The sequence below is a fragment of the Neopelma chrysocephalum genome, unplaced genomic scaffold (assembly GCF_003984885.1).
Source record: "Neopelma chrysocephalum unplaced genomic scaffold, ASM398488v2 Primary Assembly neopelma1_103b, whole genome shotgun sequence".
Taxonomy (NCBI): domain Eukaryota; kingdom Metazoa; phylum Chordata; class Aves; order Passeriformes; family Pipridae; genus Neopelma; species Neopelma chrysocephalum.
In genome coordinates this window covers 1,407,132-1,422,861 of record NW_020897767.1, presented here as the reverse complement: position 1 = coordinate 1,422,861, position 15,730 = coordinate 1,407,132, and the positions used below count along the sequence as shown (strand labels likewise).

At 38.7% G+C, this 15,730-nt stretch overlaps 1 protein-coding gene across 11 annotated transcripts in view; it reads right to left on the bottom strand.

The window, feature by feature from the left end:
* The window catches only part of NEB (nebulin), a 100,453-nt gene that overhangs the window by 75,094 nt on the left and 9,629 nt on the right, over positions 1-15,730 (bottom strand). For all 11 annotated transcript variants that reach the window (XM_027695934.1, XM_027695939.1, XM_027695942.1 and 8 more), the window contains exons 10-31: positions 15,233-15,337; positions 14,936-15,043; positions 14,421-14,537; positions 13,677-13,778; positions 13,487-13,594; positions 13,288-13,392; positions 12,835-12,933; positions 12,516-12,620; positions 11,399-11,506; positions 10,506-10,817; positions 9,797-10,003; positions 8,998-9,102; positions 8,746-8,853; positions 8,304-8,615; positions 7,498-7,704; positions 7,047-7,151; positions 6,318-6,425; positions 5,369-5,680; positions 4,932-5,138; positions 4,372-4,476; positions 3,488-3,595; positions 2,290-2,601 (exon numbers count right to left, since the gene is read on the bottom strand). In XM_027695934.1, coding sequence (XP_027551735.1) covers positions 2,290-2,601; positions 3,488-3,595; positions 4,372-4,476; positions 4,932-5,138; positions 5,369-5,680; positions 6,318-6,425; positions 7,047-7,151; positions 7,498-7,704; positions 8,304-8,615; positions 8,746-8,853; positions 8,998-9,102; positions 9,797-10,003; positions 10,506-10,817; positions 11,399-11,506; positions 12,516-12,620; positions 12,835-12,933; positions 13,288-13,392; positions 13,487-13,594; positions 13,677-13,778; positions 14,421-14,537; positions 14,936-15,043; positions 15,233-15,337 — 3,465 coding nt within the window. The remainder of the gene's footprint in view (positions 1-2,289; positions 2,602-3,487; positions 3,596-4,371; positions 4,477-4,931; positions 5,139-5,368; positions 5,681-6,317; positions 6,426-7,046; positions 7,152-7,497; positions 7,705-8,303; positions 8,616-8,745; positions 8,854-8,997; positions 9,103-9,796; positions 10,004-10,505; positions 10,818-11,398; positions 11,507-12,515; positions 12,621-12,834; positions 12,934-13,287; positions 13,393-13,486; positions 13,595-13,676; positions 13,779-14,420; positions 14,538-14,935; positions 15,044-15,232; positions 15,338-15,730) is intronic.

Here is a 15,730-nt window from a genome sequence, read left to right as displayed (position 1 = left end):
GGGTCGTCCTCGATGTTGCGGGCCCCGATGTGGTGGCCCAGCTGCTTTCTGTAGGCAGTTTTGTATTTGTACTGGTGGAAGGCAGAAACAACAATTACCACCTCTTTTCAAGCTGCAATTTTAATTTCTCTGTTGTTAATATTGTGGTTAATCACTTTGCATCTAATAGATGCTTGTTTTCCTGTTTATTTTCCCAATATTTTTAGCACTTTATAGAAGGTCCCCTAGATATTATGGGATCTTTTACAGTTATATAATTTGACATTTTAAATTATTGCATTTAATTTAATTAACTTTACACCATTAAGAATTACACAGCCTTGGAGGAAGGCAGCAATATAAGAGTGGTAAAATTTTAGACCTCTCCTCCTTTTAAATATAAAACATGTTAATCCTAAAGTATATCCCCCCTCAATGCCCCACTATTATTTTCCCTGCAAGTCTTACCTCACTGGCAATGTCCCTGGATGCCTTTGCTGCCTGGAGAGGGATGGCATCAGGAGGAAGGTCATAGCCCTTCTTCTTCAGCTCTTCATATCCCACCTTGTAACGTTTCTGTTGGAAAAGGATTCAAAGGAATTATTGCAAAGACATTTTTCCACAGAGTTTTTGAATGGTACAACTTTACACCCCTTGACTATTGAAAATAAAGCTTTGGTTTCCAAACACAGCTTGATCAAATTAAATTCCATACCTTGCTATTAATTACATATATTTTGTAACTGATTATATATATATATATAAATTACTATCTGAATGTTTTCTGATACCTCATTCAAGATCAAAATTTCCTTCTACTAAATATATTAATCTGAATGAGTCACAGAGGTGAATAATACAGCCCCATGATTCTCTACACCCAATTTCAAATGCAGTTATTTTTGTTTTCCTGAGTTCTCATGATAGAGCTCTTGATATTTCTTTACCTTTGCATACAGTCTGTATTTGTTCCTTTGTAGCCAGGATTTTTATGTGAAATACAGAATCTTATGTAATTCTAAAGAGGCAATTTAATATAATCAGATATTTCCATAGGAATGACAGGTTTACTAAAATGTACTGAATATCTACAATATTAACATGAACAGTGGGGATCAAAGAGAGAAAACTGGTAACATGTTGGATATTTTCCTAGTATTTTTTATGTTCTGGCAACTTCACTTCCACTTTATAATTCAGCAGTTCCCCCTCAGGCTTCCCAGTGCATAAGTTTTCTCAGGAAAGATCCCAGGTGTGTTTACAGCTGTTAGAATTGCAGAATGACTTGATTGCTTTGTAAACTAAAGGCACAATCACAATTCCACCAAGGAAACATTGTAGAGACACACTTACATCACTTGTGTTAATCAAGTTTGACTTAGCCAGCAAAATTTCAGGAGTATCAGGCATGATGTGAATCTGAGTCTTGTCCTTGTTCCAAGCTTCTTTGTAGAGGATCTGAAAAACCAAACAAAAACCTTGTCTGATCCAAGATTCCCCTGCACAAGACTAATTTCAGTTTATCTTTTCCCTGCAATAGCAAAGCAAAGCTGTACTCTGCAAGAATTAGGGATGTAAACAACACAGGAGATTAAAATCAAATAACACAATGACTTCTTGGTGAAATACAACCTATTTTTTTCTTCTTCGCATCCATGTAACGCCAAGGCAACAGCATTAAGGCAATATATCTACACACTACCTAGAAAAGGTCTTATTTGTAGCTATTACTGGGTAAGTTACTCAGCATTAAAACCTTGATCTTCTGAACAAGGCACAGTGACAACAAGCAGGGTGGCACTGACTGTAAATATCTGCTATTTGTATATTTTAAGCACATGTTTTGATATGGAGATCACTTAAAAATGTCTATTAATGTAAGTATTCATTGAATCCCACATTCTGTCTCTAGAGGCAACTCACATCACTTCTATTTTTGGCATTAGACTTGGCCAAAACGATATCCATGGCATCTGGGATACTTGTGAACTTGATGGTGTCTGGGTGCTGCCTGTACTTCTTCTCACTCAGGATTTCAGAAGCTTTCTTGTTCTTCTCAGCTTCCAGAGATCCCAGAGGACTCCATCCAATGCCCCTGAGCCATTGTAGATCTGACTTATACAAATTCTGTTAAGGATGAAAACCAAAGCCACAGTAGATTATTTCACTGTTCATTGATGAAAAGACTAACTGGTATTTTAGCTTCACTCTGATCTATATTGACATCAAAGAGAGTTACCAAAGATATTTTCCAAAAAGCAGCAATTATTTTACAGGAAAATGAGTGAATTAAACTCAGAGGAAGCTTACATCACTCTGCAGTTCATTGACCCTCTTGGCCTCAGTGACATCAACCTGGTCTGGCAGACAAGTCCAGCGGTGCAGTATCCGCTTGTAGTCGATATCACTGACCAGTTCCTGACACTTCTTAGCCAGGAGGAAGCCTAACATATCCACAGGCATGTTAAACTTGGTCTTCCACTTCTCAAAATCTTTCTTGTACTCCCTGTCACTCTGCATTTTAGCTACTTGCATAGACCACAACATCTTGGGATCATCCTGCAGGCTGCGGAACCCGATGTGGTGTCCCTGCTGCTTGCGGTAACCTTCCTTGTACTTGAACTGCAACGAGAGGGGTTGATTATCAAATTACAAGGGTAAAACAGCAATATATTCTCTCATTCAATTGCCATTACCAATTACCCCTGGAAGTGTCCAAGGCCGGGTTGGGTGGGGCTTGGATTAACCTGGTCTAGTGAAAGGTGTCCCTGTCCATGGCAGGGGGTGGAACGGGATGAGCTTTAAAGGTCCCTTCCACCCCATTCTGTGACTCTATAACTCTATAAAAAAGCAATTTGTTATGGCATTTCAGGTAGTTTTAGTAGCCACTTGATCAAAGGGCACCACTTGGTGACAGTGAATGCTCTCCCAGGAGAGGAAGAGGGCATAGCTAGAAGGTCTCCTGTGCCATCTGATTCACAGAATGCTCAGAATTCCTAAGACTGACACACTGAAATACTTTGGTGAATAACATCATCAACAATGAAAAATGCAGATGCTTAAGCACTGGAAACATTTCCTAATGATTAACAAAATCTCTTGCACAAATGCAGGAGCTGTACTCATGCCAAGTTATGGTAACAGCAGCACGTGTGTCACCACATGTTTCAGAGTTGGGAGGAGGATTTCTCTGTGTAGGCACCAGGCCCAGCTCATTGGGCCAAATTTGCTGCTGCTTTGAAAAGGAAATATCCAAAAAAGCAGACAGCTCCTCACTTTGTATCACTAATGACTCCATGGATGGACCACAAACTTTGCACTTGTTAAGATGCCAGAGAAACCCTTGTTAAATTGTTTTCTGCACCGACAAGAACAGACCAGGAAGGAGTTTTTTGTCAGCAGTTTGGACTCCAAGCCACACCTTAGGGAGAGGTGTGTCTCAATCCAGTGTGACTGTAGGTTATAGCAACTACATCAGGTGTGTGTCAGAGTCAGAAATGCTGCTTACATCACTTGCAATGTCCCTTGAAGCTTTGGCAGCTTTCACTGACATGGCTTCAGGTGTGAGGTCGTAGCCTTTCTTTATCATTTCCTGCCAGCCCAGCTTGTAGAGTTTCTAAAATTGAAAACAACAGGAATTAAAAAGTCTTAGTAATATGAATGTTACAATCTATTTAGGTACACTAATGATCTATATTACCAAATTCTGGTCACTTCACAGGTTTCACTTACAAGGGAAGGGCTGCCAGAATAGGAACTGAGAAGTGGGAAACTGATAAACAAGGAATACTGGTCTTCCAAGGCTTAGGATAGGCATTAAATAGTTTTTTGCCATTGCAGCAGCTTCCTACTAGAGCTTATCTTGGGGAATTTGAAATATATACACCTGGGATAACTGTTCAATTGGCTTAACAAAATTTTAATTTGTAAGGGTTTCGTGCAGCCATTCCACAGTCAAGTAAGTCTTGGATTTTCAGGACAGGCACTTGCAAGTCCAAGATTTCTCTCTGAGCAATGATGCAAAGCAAAACCTGAGGATTTTTTCTGGTACAATTGTCACTTTCTCCTACTTGAAAGCTGCCAGAAAAGAGGGAATCACTGCATGTATCCCCTAGGTTAAAAATACACACAATTAACTTATAATTTTAAAGTAAGGAATTTTTAACTGATTTTATGTTAAGCGTAGAGTGTGGCTTGTACAATTCCAGACTTCCAAAACAGGATTTACATTTTCCATACATTATAATGCAATTTAGTCTGTTAGTTTGTAGCCTGAAGGTGGTACTTAATGTTACTCTTAAAATGTTACTCACATAAAAACTCTTGCCTCTGTTCTAAACCCCCAGCAGGTATTAATTTAAAATGTTAATAGGAAGAATTAAAAAACTCTACCTGACTGTAGTTTGTCTTGTTCTGTTTTGCCTGGAGAATATCTGGTGTATCTGGCATCACATGGACCTGAGTTTTATCCTTCTCCCAGGCTTGAGTATAAGCATGCTGTGGATAAAAAGTACATCAGAAATGTTAATATAAATGATAAAAGATGGTTCTTTAGGGGTTTTCACCTTTCCATTTGTGCACTTTGTGTACTGAGGGGTAAAAAGACATGTGCTGGCTTAGATTTATTTTACTATGTAATGACCTAATCCAGAATCAGCTGAATTATTATCCAGTCCTGCTTCTAATGAAGTCCAACTATCAAGATTTTCAGGACCAGCAATTTTTATATAAGAATGGGAAGAATAGAGCTTGCAGAAAAGTGAGAAAAGATTTTTCAACAATGCTATTTATCCACTGTTTCATTAAGAAACAAAATGAAGAAAGAGGAGCCTGTGACAGTTGTTTTTCCCAGTGAAATGCTGCTCCATAAAGGTGGTGACAGAGACTTACAGACTGTTTATTGGAATGGATTCTAGGTGAATGTTTGCCTAATTTCCCCCATAAATACTCACTTTGTTCATGATATTTGCATTCTGCTTTGCAAGGACCAAGTCCATGGCATCATTCTGTTTGGTGAAGGAGAACTGGCTGGGATGCTGGCGGTACTTCCGATCGCTCGCAATCTCCGTGGCTTTCTTGGATTTCTCCACATCCAGGGAACCAATAGGACTCCAGCCAATGCCCCTGAACCACTCCTTGTAATCCTGCTTGTACTCATTCTGCCAAGAGAACACAAAAGGGAAGCTCACAATTCACTCTCAGGCACAGGGTGGGACTTCTGGGGATGGGCCTGTGCAGGGCCAGGAGCTGGACTCGATGATCCCTGTTGGGTCCCTTCCCACTCGGGATATTCTGTGATTCTGTGAAACAGCTCACACAAAAACCATCCAAAAGACAGCTGTGATGTAAGAAGAGGAAAAAAGTCCCAAGAATTAAACCAGAAACTTACATCACTCTGTATCTGGTTCATGTTTCTGTAGAGTTCCAGACTCATGGCATCTGGCAGGAGCATGTACTGGTGGATCAGGCGCTTGTAGTTGGTGTTGGTCACACGGCCTTGGGCCTCCTTGGCTGCCACCACGCTGAGGGCATCGGTGGGAGTCTGGTAGTGAGTCTTGCTCATCTCATAGGCCTTCTTGTACTCCCTGTCCGACTGCATCTTGGCCACTTGCATGTAATGGACAAGCTTGGGATCATCCTGGAGGCTGCGGAAGCCCACGAGTTTGCCCTTGTCCTTTTCATAACCTAATTTGTATTTGTACTGTAGGAGAACAGAAACAGAGGCTTTAGTTTGTTTAGATTGGACATTAGGAAGGAATTCTTGGCTGGGAGGGTGGGGAGGCCCTGGCACAGGTTGCCCAGAGAAGCTGTGGGTGCCCCATCCCTGGAATGTCCAAGGTTGGATGGGGGCTTGGAGCAACCTGGCATAGTGGAATGTGTTGGGGTTGGAACTGGATGATCTTTAATGTCTCTGCCAACCCAGGCCATTCCATGATTCTATGATTCATTTGCTTAGTAAGGAACATCTATCTTACAAGGAAAATACCCCCCCCCTCAGATTAAAATAAGATTTTGACATAGTTAAAACATCACAAAGCATATAGAGGTGGTGGCTTGGTCCTCTTACTCTTAGGATGCACTCTAAAGCAAACCAGATGTCTGGGGTGCCTTCAAAAGCAGGGTATTTAAACCACTTTCTTAAAATGTATTACAATATATATTAAAATGTATTACAATATGTATTACAATGTATTGCAATACATATCAAATATGTCGGAATTATTTACAAGCCAAAGAATAAAGAGACTTCATGTATTTGGCATCTAAAATTGAACTGTGTCAAGAACTGAACTCTTTACAACACCTAAAATGGATCATTTTTGATTTTAAGAACTTACATCACTGGCAATTTCCCTGGAAGCTTTGGCAGCTTTAATAGGGATGGCATCAACTCTGAGGTCGTATCCTTTCTTCCTGGATTCTTCAAATGAAGATCTGTACATTTTCTGCCAAAAGAAGGAGAATCATCTTTTAAAAAAGCAAAAAAATTGCATGCTTTCCACATGGACAAATATTGGGGAAAAGTTATATCTATAAGGATGTCAGAATAAAAAAAAAAACAAAACAAAAAAAAAGACACAAATATGTCTCTTTCTGCCCGTGTTAAATGCACAATTACAAGCAGTACTTTATTTAGCAGATGCAGATTTAAAAACTGGCTACCAAAACCTGTCTGTAATTTCACCTGTTACCAAAAGAACAGGTGCAATCTGCAAGAATGCTCAGTCCAGTAGAAAACCTTGTACATGGGGAAATAAAATAACAAATAATAAATGCATTAACAAACATGAATAGTGCTCAAATTGTACTATCCTGTTAGCAACTATTATATTTTAATGACCTACCTGAACATTTCATAATCTGACCAGAAATAATATGGGTTTTACTTGGCTACTTTTGGTCTCTAATTTTGGGGAAGGCAGCAGGGAAAAGGCAAATTAATAACTTTTTGGGAAATTACTACATGTTAGCAAGGTGAGAATTAGAGAGACTTATTTTTGCTGTCATATCACCTATTCCTAATAAAAAATTAAAAGCAAGGTCAGAGCCTTACAAACAGTACTCACTTCACTTATGTTAAATGCATTTGCTTTTGCCAAAACAATCTGTGGAATATCTGGGGTGATGTGAATTTTCTTTTTGTCTTCTTCCCAGGCTTGTTTGTACTTGTGCTGGAAGGATTAAAAAAAAGGATGTCAGCATCTCTTTTTATTAAATAAAACCATTTAAAAGACTATTACCTATTTGAAATATCACCTCACCTTGACACTGAGGTGATACTAAATATCTCTTATTTATTTTTATCTTCTTATCTTTACCTTTTATATTTTTTATTTTATTATTAACATTTATCCTAACAATCTGTCTCTTTATTTTAGCACTTAAAATCTACTCATTAACTGCAAAAAAATCGATAGTTTCTAAATCTGTGCCTACAATAAGATTGGCTCTTACATCAGGTAGAGTTTGTTTCTTACTTCTGCAAACCTAAATGAATTTTGCTGACCCCCTTCTCACCTCATCCATGATTTTGGCATTATTTAAAGCCAAGACCATGTTCATGGAGTCCATGGGAACAGAATATTTCAGCTTGTCCGGGTGCTGCCGATATTTCTTCTCACTGACAATTTCCATGGCTTTTTTGTTCTTCTCAGCTTCCAGGGAGCCCAGTGGGAGCCACCCAACCCCCTTCATGGTTTCATCATACTCTGCTTTGTATTGATTCTGGAGGCAGAAAGAAAAAACACCTCAGACACATAAAAAAAAATAAATCTGTAAATCCTGATATTTCTTCCGGTTTGTAAAATTTGGAAGCACAAGATAAAAGCTATTAATGAGAAATTAGGCTTTTACTGTGTTGGTCTGCACACAACTATTGCTCCTAAAGAGCCTGGTGGGACCTGCAAGGAGTAAATATCCATTTTACTTTCGTAACATTACTTATTTTTGAGCTGAAATTCTTTAGCAATAGGTGTAACTTCATATTTCAGAGTCTGGAAAAAATAAAACAGCTATAATTGAAGAATTTGTTTAGTTTACTACCTTTTAGTATATAGCTGAGCTAATTCAACTAAGAGTGTTATTTATCTTAATATTCATTTTAGTTGTTCCCTGCTGGTCAGGTTCCCTAGACCTTCCCAGCTACACATAATTCTGATAATCTTTGGAAAATAAATGATTCCAGACCGGTCACATCCCAACCTACTGTTAGTCCAATATAATAGTATATATTGGATTATAAATCTATATAATCTCCCAGTGTGCTTTCATGAATGAAGCACGGCTGTGTCTGCAATGCAAAGGTTGAAGACCCTCTTACTCACATCACTTTGCAGCTGCATCATGTTTTTGGCCAGTTCGATGCTCATGGCATCGGGCAGGACATTGTAGGTGTGGATCAGGTTTTTGTAGTTGGCATTTGTAGCCACTTCCTGGGCTTTCTTGGCTGCCACCACACTGACCATGTCCACTGGGGTTTGGAAATTGGTCTTGGCCTTCTCATAATCCTTCTTGTACTCCCGATCCGACTGCATCTTGGCCACCTGCATGAAGTGCACCAGCTTGGGGTCGTCCTCGAGGCTGCGGAACCCGATGTGCTTCCCCTTGGCTTTCTCGTAGGCCAGTTTGTACTTGTACTGAGAAACAACAGCAAAAACTTCAATTCCAAACTGCACTGTTAAGCTCAGTCTTACCACTGAAAACATCACAGGGCCTCAGGTGTGGCCATTTAAACTGAATTCCAGTGAATGGCATCACCCAACTCACATCGCTGGCGATGTCTCGGGAGGCTTTGGCAGCTTTGATGGGGATGGCATCAGGCTGCAGGTCATAGCCCTTCTTCTTGTCCTCCTCCCAGCCAGCTTTGTAGAGTTTCTAATGCCAAATATAAAAGAGAACAAGCATTATAAAGGCAGAACTACTGAGGTGCCCTACATCTGAATTTAAATAGTTTTTAAAAAGACATTAAAATGACACTGATTTTTGATCTCAGTGCCCAGCACGAGCACAGGAACTCACATCACTCATGGTGAGCTGGTTCACTTTACACTGCAGGATTTCTGGGGTGTCTGGCATAACGTGGATGGTGGTCTTCTCTTTGTTCCATTTATCTGTGTAGAGCCTCTGCAATGAAAAAGTCACCTTTAGCATTGAAAAGGTACTGAACTCTTATTTAATCAATTTGTTTTTGTTTTGCTCATTTGCAATAATTAATATTTTATAGAAAGTCCCATAAGCATCATAAATAACCTTCACAAATATGAGTGCTGAGGGACAATGTAATCTCCCTCCTTTCTTTAGTACTTTGAGAAATTTGTAAAGTATGTTTTGAGAACTAATAAATATTCAAAATGGAAATTCTTCCCTGCTTTAGAATGGAATGAATGATTTTTATTTCCCAGACACTTTTTCCATGGTAGACACGGAATAAGGATCAGTGGTGTCCCAGATAACTATGGATAAATGTAAAGAACTCCACTTTTCAAGGAAAATTGTACAAAACTGAGAGAATTTCAGGGGTTTTTCAGCTCACTGATTATTAAAACTTTCTACAGAAAAAAGCCAAGGTTACTAAAGCACTTTAAATTGTGAGAAGACATCTTTAATCACATACACAAACAAGAAATCTTTATAAACAGATGAGGAAACTCCCTTAATTATGAACAGTCTGGGGCTTCCATGACCTCTCAGTGTCCAGTCTTAACCAACCAACCACTACACCCACTGGAAACTTTAACAATTTCAGTGAGAATGCACAACTTTTCAAGCCAAAGCCCCAAACTCTGGCTCATCCATGATCACCTGAACAACTTCTCACCTTGTTCATGGTCTTGGCATTTTGCTTGGCGAGCACTTGCTCCATGGCATCCATGGGGATGGAGAACTTCAGCTGGTCGGGGTGTTGCCTGTACTTCTTCTCACTGAGGATCTCTGTGGCTTTTTTGGCCTTTTCTACCTCCAGGGACTGGATTGGTACCCAGCCAACTCCTCTCAACCAGTTATTGAAGTCAGACTTGTACAAATTCTTTTAAAAAGTAAACAAGGAAACACAGTGAGGAAAAGAAAACGACATTGTCATTACACAGAGACACAGGTAAGGCCTTAAAACTTCTCCTGGTCATTCATTTTTGGGGGAAATTTAGACCTAAATAAAACTTAAATATAATAAAGTCAGTATTTAGACCCCATACATAACCTATGATGTCTGATAGGACAAATAATAATCACAGTAATAACACATTATAATTATAAAATGACACGAATTTGCTGGGAATTGGAAAATATGTAGAGATATAAAGAAAGTTGTTACTCACTAGATAAGTTCCCTAGAGCTTATCAGCTACACATAATTCTGATAATCTTTGGAAAATAAATGGTTCCAGACCAGTCACCTACATCCCAATCTACTGTTAACCCAATATAATATATATTGGATTATATAAGTGAATTTTTTTAGTCTTAAAAGGTTAATAGTGCAACACATTCATTATGAGAAGAAAACAATGAGCTGATTAATGATTACATACATCACTCTGAAGCTGCATCACGTTCCTTGAGAGCTCCAGGTTGACAGCATCAGGCAGGAGGGTGTAATTGTGGATTGGCTGCTTATAGCCCATGTTTGTAACCACTTCCTGGGCCTTCTTGGCCGCTGTCACACTGAACATGTCCAGGGGAGTGTGGTATTTGGTCTTGGTGACCTCATAGTCCTTCTTGTACTCACGGTCCGACTGGATTTTGGCCACGTTCATGTAATGAACGAGTTTGGGGTCGTCCTGGAGGCTGCGGTACCCGACCTGTTTGCCTTTGTCCTTCTCGTAGGATTCCTTGTACTTGTACTGCAGACACAGGAAAAGAGAGGTTTGCCCACTTGGGAAAGAGGAAACACACTTTTGATGATTTTTAAAATACTGAGTTGCAAAGTATCAACCATTGCAGTTCATTCTACAACCTCATAAATTGTATCTCCATGCCCTCCCTCACCATTGTCACTGACACATGATATTCCACTGCCATGGACTTCTAACCCCCAGGGACATTCAGCTTTTAATTAAGATATTACATAAACTATGATCTAATAATAATATAATAATAAAACAACAATATAATACAATATAAACTATAATAATAAATTTTTGAACTCCCTCACCAAACAATCAGATACCCCAATATTCAATTGGGATGTTCAAGAGGGAGGTAGAAGAGTCACTTGCAACCTTTTACTAAAGCAGAAGGACAGGTCTCCAGCAATTAAGAACAGAGCATAGGTTAATAATAATACTACTACTAATAATAATAATTAAATAAATAAATAAATAAATAAATATATAAATAAATAAATAAAGTTTTAAATGAGCTGGTGAATCCTTGAAGCAGACAATATGCAACAGAAAGTTGCAATGCTGTGAATGACACTCACATCACTTGCAATATTCCGAGAGGCTTTAGCTGCAATAATGGGAATGGCATCTGGTTTCAGGTCATATCCTTTGGCAAGAGTTTTCTTCCAGTCTGCTTTGTAGTTAGCCTTGGAGGGGAAAAAAGAGAGGAATTCACAAGGTCAGGAGCAGCAATTTTAACCAAGTGTTTAAGCCATTATTTTTTATTACAGTTACGGAATCAAAATATTCAATTTACTCAGAAATTTCAAGGAAAAACGTTCATCTGCACAAAAACTGCAGTTCTATTTGAATAAATATATCTGCTACAAAGACAATCATTAACTCCACAAGCATTTTTGGCAATTTTTATTTAGAACAACTCCATCAGTGGCATTTTTGCCGTTGATTAAGCAAAGTCCTTTTTCATTTGACTGAACCTTCAGAAATTTTTTTCCTGTCAGCTCCAAACACAGCCCTTGTGGTGTGAAATGACTGAAGAAAGCAGTCTGGCTGATTTTTTATTATCAGTTTGGACAGAATATTTGCATTTCAAGGCTATTAAAGGCGATAGCAGCTTTTATCGAGCTCCTGGAAGGTCGATAATGCCACCAAAAATTTAATATCATAAAGGCAATACAATTGATATTGTCAGTGGAGATTTTTATGGTGTTGGATGGATGTAAGTAGGGAGGGAAAGCAGGCAGACTGGCAGCTGAATGGCAGGAAAAAGCATTCTTATCTTCCCAGTGGAATTCCCCTTTGAAAGCCCAGAAGCAGGAACACACAGAGACCTTGTACTGCTTGCCCATGTAATGGTTTATATAAAAATAAATTATATAAGTTTCCAAAAGTATAGGAATCTGAATAATGTCATGCTGGTTTTCTCATTCAGTTTATAGCAGTAAAGCACTGAAATGTCTTTATGCTCATGAGTGCTCAAACAGCTTAAAAATTTGCTTAACAAGCACAAAAGCAAAAGTTTAGCTGAATTCAGAGCTTGGGCATTTGGGATAGGAGAGGAACAGCACCACTTTTCAGATCACATCCCCTTGCTTTGAATTCTTCCAATCCCATTTTGCAACAGTTCTCGAAGAAAAGGTGAACTTAACAGAAACTTCATTTGGATCAAGAGCTCTGAATTCCAAATATACTCACATCACTAATGTTGTAGGCATTAACTCTGGCCTGTATGAAATGGGGCACATCAGGAGGGAGGTGGTACTTGTGAATTATTTCTTCACCTTTGGATTTATACAATATCTGCCAAGAAATATAAAGAAAGAAATATAGCAGCCCAAAATTGAATTGTACATTTAAAAACTATTTAAAAAAGATGTGATTTTCAGGTGATTTTCCACTGGAACTGTGAATATACACACACAGTCACCTAGACATTTATTTCAGGAGTTCTCTTAAAGCTGGCTGATGAAGGGAGAGAGGGCAGAAATTGGTAATGTTTGCTAAGTTTACTTACATCACTCAGCTGTTTGCTGTTGATCTCTGCTTGCTTCTGGACTGGAGAGTCAGTGACTGCAGTGAATTTGATTTGATCAGGATGCTTTTTGTAGGTGTGCTGAAGGAAGATAAAAAATACATTGACAGAAGAGGCATAAAAAGTATTTTCCAAGTATTGATAAAGTAAATAAAATTATGAATAAAGTAACTTAAGTACTGTCAAAGGATTAATTTTAAAATACATTAAGTAGGTGAATGCTTGAGGTTCATTCTTCATTTTGGTACTATTCCTTTAATTTTACTTATTAAAAAAGGGATTGTGCAATATCTGTCTCGATCACTAGATGTCACAAAAGGCTCTAAAACAGGGATGAAGGTTTTTAAAAGTCGCTTAATCTCATCAAGCCAAATTCAAAAGCACTGAAGTCAAGAGGAATCACTCAGGTAATTTCTACTCCTGTTCTTTACTTACGTCTTTGCATTGCTCCAACTTCTTAATCGCTTCATACTCTTGAGTTATGGTCTGGGGGAAGTAGCATTTTGTCTTTTCCTCCTCATAATCTGCTTTGTAGTTTTTCTAGGAGCAAAATCAACATTCAGTAAGAAACCACAACTGAGCTTTCTCTGAAATGAAGGTGTGGTGGGGAAAACAGGACAACAGCCACACTCACGTCGCTCTTCATAGCTTCGACTTGCATGCAGTGCGTGTGATGTGGGTCCTCAAAGCTGCCCAAATAGTGCCCCAAAATATTCTTTTGATAGGCCTCCTTGTATTTCACCTGGAAAAACAACCCTGAGTTGATAAACAAAAGCAATTCAGAGGGTCAGGACTGAAGGACACAACATAAATCAAATACGTACGTCGCTGAAATTCTTCAGAGCAGCATCGGTCTGGAACTTGGGGGTGTCACAGTAATTCATCTTGTTGCCTTTTGACTGTTCATAGGCTTCTTTGTATAATTTCTGCAAGAGAAAATAAGGTCAGATAACGCAGGAGATTTCACTGCAACTCACCCACAGCACGTTAAAAATTGCAAGAGGAAAACTGAGAAATGGTTGCAAAGAAAAGATTTCCCACGGGAGTGAGAAAGAGATGGCACTATTTTCCCGAAGATTTTTTAAAGTAACTTTTTTTTAGGTTTGTAAGGGAAGCCAGAAAAGTTTGACTAATGCTTTCTGAAGTTCTGATGCTGAAAAATATGTAATCTCTTTCCATGCAGATGAAAACAGCAAGAGGAGAGAAATTGAGAAGGTCACTACAGTGAATGACCAGAATACAACATATGTAAAAGTACCACATATTTTATCATGATTGTATCAGTTGAAATTCCTTAAACCAGTAAGGGAAGAACTGCCCTCTTGTGATCCATTATCCACAAGGATCTAAATGAATCATAAAATAACTAGCTATCCACATGCCACTGCTACAGCCCCACTCATCCATGGAGAAATGACTCTTTATTTGACCCATTCTGGTTGGGGGCACCTCATGACAAATACAAATACAAATACAAAAGTAAAAATAGTAAGAGATGCAAAGGAGAGGCCTTGGGAAGAAATGAAGAGTTTGGTTTCTTGGACATGACTGAAACTCATGATACTTACATCACTCAGAATATTGCCTGCAGTTTTTAATTGCTTCAGCAATGGGTTCTCCGTAGCAGGAAGCACATTATAATCTGCAATGGCTTTCTTCTTTTCATAGTCTGCTCTGTATTTCACCTTGAAAAAATAAAAACAAAAAGGGCAGGGTTTGAAAAATCACTATTAAAACCCAAATGTTCACTAATCTGTAAAATTGCCCAGAGAAGCTGTGGTTGCCCCATCCCTGGAAGTGTCCAAGGCCAGGTTGGACAGGGCTTGGAGCAACCTGGGCTGGTGGAAGGCATCGAGGCTGGAACAAGATGGGCTTTAAGGTCCCTTCCAGCCCAACCCAGTGTGGGATATGATTCTGATTTATGCTATAATCTTGAATTTTTCAGGAAAAATGCCCCTGTTACATAACTTCCCATTCATGGTGGCAAAGGACCATGAAAGGTCCTGACAAAACAGTTTCAGCACCAGCTTGTCTGACTGTGGGACTGTTCTCAAGCTGAGCAAATGGCACACCCAGAGCTCACCTTACTGACATTCTCTGAAGCTTTCTTATTGGCTTCATACTCTGGGGTTTCAGTCTGCATGAAGTAGATTTGGTCTTTCATGTTTTCAAAGTCTTCCTGGTACTTTCTCTGTTGGGAACAGAGACAGACAGAAAACAACGTATCAAATGCACTTACTTTACAATCAGACATCCACAGAGTGGCTTATTTTGGAAAGGAGAAATATCACAAGAGGAGCAGGCAAATTATATCAGTATTTTCCATGTTAACACAGACAGAGGATAAAGCTGTTCAAGATTTCCTGAAGAATCCACTCACCATACTTAGGTTTTCTGCATTCATTTTTGCAATGGCCACGTCATAGCACGGAGTTTGACTCCACTTGCCTTTGATTTTGTTTTTATAGTCCTCATGGTAATTAATCTATAAGGAAATAAAACAATCAAATTTAATCCCCAAGACACAGATCCATTTTCACTTTTCACAGCTGTATTTTTAAAGTTGCTTCACATTTTCCATCTGCCTTCTAAACACTTCAATAGCTATTGTCAAAAACACTTTAAACATGATTTGGCCAAACCACTTCAGTGTTCAGTTATTGCTCTTAGTTCCTCCCCTGACCTAAAAAGGGTAAATAGGTGGCACAAATAATCTCTTTTTGAACAAAGTTATTAATAAGAAAATCTCTCTGTGATACTTCACTAACACATTCCTTTAGTTCTGTTTTCTCACTGCTCACATAATACTGGGACATAGTATTGCCCATTAGTTAAGTAGGAATTTACTGTTATTGCTGTTTATTATTTTATTAATTTC